We start from the raw sequence: 9,592 nt of genomic DNA on the forward strand, positions 1-9,592 counted from the left end.
AAACTGTTTTCTGTTGTGAAGCCGTTTCGCGAGTCTATCTTGAAGGCTTCTTTAATTTGTATATATGTTCTTTCATTGTTATTGTTGTTGTTTTGCACAGTGTGCATAGATATGTGCAGTGTGCATAGGAATTTGTTCGTTTTTTACCTCAAATGACAATTCGGCCCCTCAACAGTCTGAAGGATTGTGGACCGGCCCTCGGCTTTAAAAGTTTGAGGACCCCTGTCCTAGACACTTGAAAATTGTCCGACGTGGGATCCAATACAACAACCAGAAGAGTGATCTTGTTTGCTGTGGACTCATCTTGTTGTTTATCAAAATAACAATAATCATAATCATCATTGTCATCTTTATTTATATTTCGCCCCATCTCCCAAAGGGACGTGGGGTGACTCACAACATAAATAATACAAATGAAATACAATACAAAAAAACTACATAGAGTAGAATAAACCCTTAAAGAGAGCCAGCGGCCAGGACCCCACCCCTCCTGCCTGCCTTTGCCATAATGGTGGGAAGGGGCTTGCGTTCATTCCCCTTGAGCCCCTTGGCGCCACTTTCTCTCGTGGTTCCCCAAAGCAGAGAGACAAGCCCTGTTGAGCTTTGTGGGTTCGTTTATTGCAAGGCGGTCACAACATGGCAAAGGGACCCTGAGTGGCACCCCTCCCCTTGCCCCCCAACCCAATGTCTCAACCCACGCAAGGGTCTTGCACATTTTGGCCTCGGACCCTAAAGAGCAGCATTCCTGGAGACAACAATAACAATAATAATAATGGTTGGTTGCTGTGATTTTTCTGGGCTCTAAGGCCATGCTCCAGCAGCATTCTCTCCTGACGTTTCACCTGCACCTGTGGCTAATGGCATCTTCAGAGGTTTGTTGGCAGTGAGGCAAGTGGAGTGTATACATACCTGTGGAATAATGTCCAGAGTGGGAGGAAAAATCCTTGTCTTGTTAAAGCAAGTGTGGATGTTACAATTAGCAAGCTTGAGTAGCATTGAGTAGCTTTCTGCAGCTGCAAAGTCAACCAGTGAGGGTGTCTGCATAGAGGCAGCCTGGCTTCTGTTGACTGAGGGCATCCTCTGTGGGTTGTTGCTCATCTCCATTTCTAAGCTGAAGAGCCAGCGTTGTCCATTGACACCTCCTAGGTCATGTGGCCACTGACATGGCTGCATGGAGCGCTGTTACTTTCCCGCCATAGTGGTACCTATTAATCTACTCACATTTACATGTTTTCGAACTGCTAGGTTGGCAAAAGCTGGGGCTAGCAGCATGTGCTCACCCCGTTCCCCGGATTCAAACTGCCAACCCACTGCACCACTGGGGGCTGCATAGAGTTAGCCTGTCCTCTGTTGCCTGGGGGCATTCTCTGGGAATCCACAGGAAGCATGTGGACAATTTCACCAGAAAGGAGGGAGACCATATAAATGAAGAAAATCTGTTTTCTGGTACAGTAGAGTCTCACTTATCCAAGCTCTGCTTATCCAAGGTTCTGTATTATCCAAGGCAGTTTGCCTTTTAGTAGTCAATATTTTGTAGTCAATTTTTCAATAAATTGCAAAATTTTGGTGCTAAATTCATAAATATAGTAATTATTTCATAACCATACCATGTACTGAACTGCTTTTTCTATCCATCTGTTGTAAATCATGATGTTTTGGTGCTTAATTTGTAAAATCATAACATAATTTGATGTTTAATAGGCTTTTCCTTAATTCCTCCTTATTATCCAAGATTTTCACTAATCCAATGTTCTGCCGGCCCGTTTATGTTGGATAACTGAGACTCTACTATATTAAAAAACACCAGAATCAAGACTCGGAATCAGGAGAACTCCAGACAGCAAACAATCAAACAGCAACAGAGGATGCCTCCAGGCAACAGAGGTCAGGCTACCCCTATGCAAATACCCTCATGGATTGACTTTGCAAAATTTCATGACTCCTCAATGCTTTTCAAGCTTGGTGATTGTACCATCCACACTTGCTGCAGACACACAAGGGTTTTTCCTCCCAACTTGGACATTATTCCACAGATATATATACACTCCGCTTGCTTCAGTACCTCTATGCAGATACCATCACGAATTGACTTTCCAAAATTTCATGGCTCCTCAATGCTAATCAAGCTTGCTAATTGCAACATTCACACTTGCTTCAAACAGACAAGGGTTCACCCTCCCGCCCAGGAGTATGGACACTCCACTTGCTTCACTCACTTCCAACCTCTGAAGATGCCATTAGCCACAGAGGCAGGCAAAACGTCAGGAGAGAATGCCACTGGAACACATTGGCCCTGCAGCCTGAAAAACTCACATTAACCCAGTGATTCCGGTCACGAAAGCCTTCGACAATATTAACAACAAGCCTTTGACAACACATCAAATAATAATCATAATGTTTCCATCTGAGATTTGTGAGCAGTGAGTAAAGACTGGAAGGAAGAGTGGCCGTGTCGCAGTGAGGAGGGTCTCCGTTGAGGGTCTCCTCTTCTCTGGGTCTCTACCTGCCCTGGCTTGGCTTGCCAGGCAATGGTGGCAACAGCGGGGGCTTGTGCTTGGGGGGCTGCCCGGACCCCCATCCGGGCTCCAGGCTGTTGTGGCAGGGCAGGTGTGGCCGGCCCTTCTGCACCAAGGAGACCTGGCAGGCCCGGGAGTCGTAGCGCACCTGGCAGCCCTCGGGGAAGTCCACGGGGAGCTGCATCCTGCAGGAGAAAGACAGGGTTCAAGTGGGGCACATAGGGTGGCCCGCAGAACCTCTCTTGCAACACAGAGCCACTTGCAAGGAGTTTTTTGGGGCAGTGGGCAACAGGCATACAAATGCAAGGCCCTGAGTTATGTGTGGCCTCGTCCTGTGTTAAGATACAATGCAACAATGTCAGGGTATTGTGAATTGTGTGAAATGTTAAAATCAATCTAGGCTGTTAGAAATGCCTTCTGTGTTCGTCTCGGCAAGGCATTTCAGTAACTATGGAGTTAATAAGAACCTGCTTTGATTGATGTATCACAGGACCAATGGGGTCAAGTTTGTTTGACCGGGACTTCCTTCTTGGTCTGTGGAATGCAGGGGAGTGTCGTCTGTTAGTGTGTGTGTTCGGCTTGAGCATTCTCTGGAGATGGACTATGAATGCTATGCTCTGTAGCCGAGGTGACACAGCCATGTGTCCGGGATTAATTGTGAATAACTGCAACTGTAAATAGTTATGTAAATAAAGTTAAACAACAGCTAAACAACTGACTCTTCGCCTGCTGGAGTGTTTGTTGACCAGTGCTGATTCTCCGCATGGGAAAACAGCCTGGAGAAGGAGGTGAGACCGGGATGATGTTTTTGGAACCCACTCTGCATGGCAACAAGGGTCTCACCCCAACGTCGTCACCGCTGTCAGTCAACACATAGGCAACAGCAAATATACAAATACTCTGCATGATAACACAGTAATTAAATTAAAACTATTTAGCAGGCACTTAATGACAGTAATAGCAAATAAGTAACCATTAGCATAGTCCAAATGTCATAAGAAAAACACAGATGTCTATTACATACAATATACAAAACAGGTATGGTATCTTAGTACAATCTAGTAGTATGTCACAGTAGTATGCTTATATCACATCAAATTACAATTTGTGATATATGTGTGTATATATATATATATATCTACACACACACACACACACACACACAATCTTTGCCCGGCCACACGTTGCTGTAGCTTATGGGAATCCTTTGTGGGCCAGGTGGAATAGCAGGGAATAGCCTTGCAGTCTCAAAGCCTGGCCATTTTCTGGAGTAGCTGGAGCTTTTTGTTGTATGAACGTAGAGGCATGGATGAGGGGTTGTGCTGCCAAGTTTAGTGTTTCTGGGATGTGTAGTTTTGTTGTTTTGTCCTAGGCCGAAATTTCATTACCCTTCTATATATATAAATGAGTGATGGCATCACGGCAACCCACAAAACAACAAAACTACAGGCCGCCCAACCTCAAAATTTGACAACACAAGCCATCATCCACGGATCCAGTAAAATACAACAAAAAGAAAAGAAAAATAAAGTCCTAATTAGAGGGAGAGCAATAATTGTTTTTATCCAATTGCTGCCAGTTTAGAGGGCTAATCTCTGCCCACTTCGTCTCCTAGCAACCAATTCACCCAAGGGACAGCCAGGGTTCAGTTAGGGGACAAGCAGACCTAGGCCTCACTTAGGTCTCTTCCACAGATTATCTAATTTGCACTGGATTATATGGCAGTGTAACCTCAAGGCCCTTCCACACAGCTATATAACCCATTTATAATGGACTTAATGTCAGGGGAAAACCTTTACCCTTTACCTTAACTACCACCAATTCCTCAATAGTTTATTTCCCATACCACCACACTTCGCCACAGCAACGCGTGGCCGGGCGAAGCTAGTTATTATTAAAAGGATACATAAGCACATTTACATTGAAGAAGATGAGAATAATGATTTAATCAGAGTTGGACAGTCTTATCTTAAATTTGAGCTTTATGTAAATATTCAAAAACATTTAACCTACTGATGCCTCACTTAATGTAATTTAATTGGTATCTGTTTTTATTTCTGAAATTTACCACCTTCGGCTTATACTGGAGTCAATATTTTCCCAGTTGTTTTGTGGTAAAATTGGGTGCCTCGGCTTATATTCGGGTTGGCTTATACTCGAGTATATATGGTATGTGTATTTTGCATCATGAGTTGTTTATCATCAGGGTGTAAAATACCAGGAGGAGGTAGGAGCTAGGGTATTATTTGCAGAGATGGTCAGAGTGACCCAAAGGTACGTGATGTTGCCTGAGGGCTTTGTTGTTGCCCCAAAAGTCACCTGGGACGGGATGGACAGGTTCAGCCTGATAAACTCCTGGAATGATGCCCAAAGCTGAGGAAGAATGTGGTCCGGTGGGACGGGCTGCCTGGCAGAAGGGTGGCCCTTGGTCTAGATGCCCTTTGGGGTCTCCTCCAGGAATGGGCAAATGTGGTCCCTCCAGGCCTTCAACTCCCACAATCCTCAACAGCCGGTAGTTTGGCTTTTCAGCAATGACCCTCCCCTCCCCTTCAAGCCCCCCCCCCCCCCGATTGGCCCCTTACTCACGTGTCGCAGCATCCCACGCCGAGGGGCTCCAGGCAGAAGCACTTGGAGCAGTTGGCGCCCCTCCAGGACTCTCCGGGGGCAAAGGGCTTCCCCTTGTAGCGGCAGGGGGCTGCAAGGGAGGGGGGTGGGTGGGTTAGCATCGTGCCCAAAGGGGAAAAGTCTGGCTCGTGGCCTTCCTGGCCTCTGGAGTCTTTCCCAGGCAGGAGCAGTAGTCTATTCAATGCTTACACCAAGGGTCCCCAAACTAAGGCCCATGGGCCGGATGTGGCCCTCCAAGGTCATTGACCTGGCCCCTGTCCTAAACTTTAGACTTAGGGTTGACCTCAGTCTACCTGGTCTTTGGAGGTCTCTTTGCTTACTTATGGCCTTATGAGATGGTCTAGGTGGTCTTTGAAGGTCTCTTTGCTTAGCTACAGCCTTATAAGGCCATCTAGATGGCTTTTGGAGGTCACTTTCCTTACCTATGGTTTTATGAAATTGTCTAGATGGCCTTTGGGACTCCCTTTCCTTACCTATGATCTTATGAAACCATCTAGATGGTCTTTGAGGGTCCCTTTCCTTTTCTAAGGTCTTCTGATGGCCTGATGAGATCATCTAGATGGCCTTTGAGGGTCCCTTTCCTTATCTAAGGTCTTCTGGTGGCCTTATGAGATCATCTAGATGGCCTTTGAGGGTCCCTTTCCTTATCTAAGGTCTTCTGGTGGCCTTATGAGATCATCTAGATGGCCTTTGAGGGTCCCTTTCCTTTTCTAAGGTCTTCTGATGGCCTGATGAGATCATCTAGATGGCCTTTGAGGGTCCCTTTCCTTATCTAAGGTCTTCTGATGGCCTGATGAGATCATCTAGATGGCCTTTGAGGGTCCCTTTCCTTATCTAAGGTCTTCTGATGGCCTGATGAGATCATCTAGATGGTCTTTGAGGGTCCCTTTCCTTATCTAAAGTTTTCTGATGGCCTTATGAGATCATCTAGATGGCCTTTGAGGGTCCCTTTCCTTATCTAAGGTCTTCTGATGGCCTGATGAGATCATCTAGATGGTCTTTGAGGGTCCCTTTCCTTATCTAAAGTTTTCTGATGGCCTTATGAGATCATCTAGATGGCCTTTGAGGGTCCCTTTCCTTATCTAAGGTCTTCTGATGGCCTGATGAGATCATCTAGATGGTCTTTGAGGGTCCCTTTCCTTATCTAAAGTTTTCTGATGGCCTGATGAGATCATCTAGATGGCCTTTGAGGGTTCCTTTCCTTATCTAAGGTCTTCTGATGGCCTGATGAGATCATCTAGATGGTCTTTGAGGGTCCCTTTCCTTATCTAAGGTCTTCTGATGGCCTGATGAGATCATCTAGATGGCCTTTGAGGGTCCCTTTCCTTATCTAAGGTCTTCTGATGGCCTGATGAGATCATCTAGATGGCCTTTGAGGGTCCCTTTCCTTATCTAAGGTCTTCTGATGGCCTGATGAGATCATCTAGATGGTCTTTGAGGGTCCCTTTCCTTATCTAAAGTTTTCTGATGGCCTTATGAGATCATCTAGATGGCCTTTGAGGGTCCCTTTCCTTATCTAAGGTCTTCTGATGGCCTGATGAGATCATCTAGATGGCCTTTGAGGGTCCCTTTCCTTATCTAAGGTCTTCTGATGGCCTGATGAGATCATCTAGATGGTCTTTGAGGGTCCCTTTCCTTATCTAAAGTTTTCTGATGGCCTTATGAGATCATCTAGATGGCCTTTGAGGGTCCCTTTCCTTATCTAAGGTCTTCTGATGGCCTGATGAGATCATCTAGATGGTCTTTGAGGGTCCCTTTCCTTATCTAAGGTCTTCTGATGGCCTTATGAGATCATCTAGATGGCCTTTGAGGGTCCCTTTCCTTATCTAAAGTTTTCTGATGGCCTGATGAGATCATCTAGATGGCCTTTGAGGGTCCCTTTCCTTACCAATGGTCTTATGAGATCGTCCCCAAACGAGATCGTCCTCTTGGGGTCCCCAAACTAAGGCCCTCCAAGGTCATTGACCTGGCCTCTGTCCTAAACTTTAGCCTTAGGGTTGACCTAAGTCTGAAATGACTTGAAGGAACACGACAACAACAATCCTAATTTTGGACTATTTTATCATAGTCCGGGCCCCCAGCAGTCTGAGGGACTGTGAATCGGCCCCCCACTTAAAAAAGTTTGAGGACCCCTGCTCCAAATGAATATTAGGAAGTACTTCCCGATTGTATGGAGAGCTTACAGCCAACAAATATCCTCACTGATTGACTTTGCAACTTCAAGGCTACTCAGGCTTGCCAGTTGCAACATTTATTCATTTATTTAATACATTTGTATCCTGTCCTTCTCATCTCTTGGGGGGGTGTGGGGGGGGGGGACTAGAGCAGCTTCCCAACTGGCAGTCCTTAGATGCCAAAAACAAACAGTTATAAAAACAATACAATTAAATTATACAATTAGATTCAAGCTGGCTTCAGACAAAACACACAGGGGTTCTTTCTCCCACCCTGGACCTTCCTGATAGATAGATAGACAGACAGACAGACAGACAGACAGACAGACAGACAGACAGACAGACATATACATACATATATACACATATAAACATATATACATACACTCCACTTGCCTCATTTCCTACAGACCTCTGAACAAACCTCCAAGAACGCCAGCCACAGATGCAGGTGAAACGTCAGGAGAGGATGCTAATGAAATATGATCAGACAGCCCAAAAAACTCGCAGCAACCCTGTAAGGATAGCTGTTCAGCAGTGGAATTCCTTGCCTCGGAGTCTGGTGGAAGTTTGTTTAAACAGAGGCTTGGGTGGCCATCTGTTGGGGAAGCTTTGAATGTGCTTTTGCTGCATGGAAGAAGGGGGTTGGACTAGATGGCCCCTGCAGTCTCTTCCAACTCTACCTGTGGCGTAGTGGACTAAAGCCTTGTGACTAGAAGGTTGGGTTGCTGACCTGAAGGCTGCCAGGTTCGAATCCCACCCGGGGAGAGCGCGGATGAGCTCCCTCTATCAGCTCCAGCTCCATGCGGGGACATGAGAGAAGCCTCCCACAAGGATGGGAAAAACATCAAAACATCCGGGCAACGTCCCCTGGGCAACGTCCTTGCAGACGGCCAATTCTCTCACACCAGAAGCGACTTGCAGTTTCTCAAGTCACTCCTGACATGGAAAAAAAAAATTCTATAATGTTGGTAGACCCTGCATGGACATCCAATGCGGCCCTCTTCTGCCAGGCAGGAAAACAACCAAAGCCTTCCTGGCAGATGGCCACCCAGCCTTTGTTTAAAGACCTCTAGAGCAGGAGACTCGGCCAGACTCCCAGGCAGATGCGTAATTCCATTGCTGAGGCACTCTGAATACCCAAAGGTCTTCCTAATGTTGAAGTGACATCTCTTCTCCTGCAGTTTGAACCCATTGCTTTATTGAATCCAGGGCAGCAGAAAACAATAGTTCTTCCTGCCCAAGGGGCCACCCTTTCAGTTATTTGGAGGCTTTGAAACAGAAACTGGATGCGCTTCTTGCATGAAGACAGAATGGGGTTGGACTAGATGGCCCCTGCGGCCCCTTATGATTCTAGGATTCCAGGGCCCTGCTCACCTTGTGCATGGAAGTAGCAGATGCCCTGGGCGTCGGGCGGCAACTGGACCAGGAGGGAGAAGAGCAGGAGGGCCCAGGCGAGGGTCCGGTCAGTGCCCGCCATCGGCCCCCTCGGCTGGGCTTGGCTCATGTCTGGGGCACCTTGGGCTCAGCCTTCTCCCTGGTTCCAAAGAAGGCTTTTTGAAGGGAGTCCGGCCGGTGCTTTGCAACCCAGCTGGCACCACTGCCGCCACCCGGCCTCCCTGGCACAGGGTCCGGGCTCATTTCCTGGTCGGAGGCACCAAAACAGCCCTGCGAGGCGGGGGCCCGGGGGCACCGGAGGTTTAACTAGCTGTGAAAAGCTGATTCATGCCCTCCAGGAACCGGTCCAGCTGGCTGTTTCGCTGGGCAGAACCAAGGCAGCCGAGAATCACAGAATCACGGGAGAGAGAGACCCCAAAGGTCACCCAGTCCAGCCCCCTTCGGCCACGGATGAAAGACCTGATCCAAGCCTTCCTGAGAGATGGCCATGCAGCCTCTGTTTAAAGGCATCTTGAGAAAGAGACCACCTGACTCCCAGGTGGCATATTTCACAGCTGACCAGCTCTTACTGATAGCGGAGACCCCCCGCCTTTAAGCTTATCTGACCTGCTGTGGGGAGTTGCTAAATCGCGGTCTCGATAACATTACCATCAAAAAATTCTTCCCAATATCAGAATGGAATCTCTTTTCCTGCTGTTTTCCTGCCTGTTTCTCAATGGGACATCCTTTCAGGCCCCTTCCACACAGCTGCGTAAAGTCCACATTGAACTGGATTATATGGCAGTGTGGACTCAGATAACCCACTTCAAAGCAGATGTTGTGGATTATCTGCCTTGATATTCTGGATTATGTGGCCGTTTGGAAGGGCCTTCAGATAGT

The 9,592-nt window shown here is 47.1% G+C and overlaps 1 protein-coding gene across 1 annotated transcript; it reads right to left on the reverse strand.

Moving 5' to 3' along the window:
- Positions 1–394: 394 nt before the first annotated feature.
- Positions 395–8,861, reverse strand: msmp (microseminoprotein, prostate associated). Its single transcript, XM_008122745.3, has 3 exons — positions 8,693–8,861; positions 5,103–5,211; positions 395–2,701 (listed from the first exon to the last, which is right to left on the reverse strand). The coding sequence occupies exons 1-3, from the start codon at positions 8,820–8,822 to the stop codon at positions 2,500–2,502; spliced, it is 441 nt and encodes a 146-aa protein (XP_008120952.1). The 5' UTR covers positions 8,823–8,861; the 3' UTR covers positions 395–2,499.
- Between the last annotated feature and the right edge of the window lie 731 nt (positions 8,862–9,592).

This window comes from Anolis carolinensis, chromosome 2, assembly GCF_035594765.1.
Source record: "Anolis carolinensis isolate JA03-04 chromosome 2, rAnoCar3.1.pri, whole genome shotgun sequence".
NCBI classification, from domain to species: domain Eukaryota; kingdom Metazoa; phylum Chordata; class Lepidosauria; order Squamata; family Dactyloidae; genus Anolis; species Anolis carolinensis.

Excerpts from the sequence above, each read along its gene's own strand:
- msmp (XM_008122745.3), bottom strand. The coding sequence starts at position 8,822 with ATGAGCCAAGCCCAGCCGAGGGGGCCGATGGCGGGCACTGACCGGACC. Across the intron at positions 5,212-8,692 it reads CTGCTACTTCCATGCACAAG|CCCCCTGCCGCTACAAGGGG; the intron begins GTGAGCAGGGCC and ends CCTCCCTTGCAG. Across the intron at positions 2,702-5,102 it reads GGCGTGGGATGCTGCGACAC|GATGCAGCTCCCCGTGGACT; the intron begins GTGAGTAAGGGG and ends TTTCTCCTGCAG.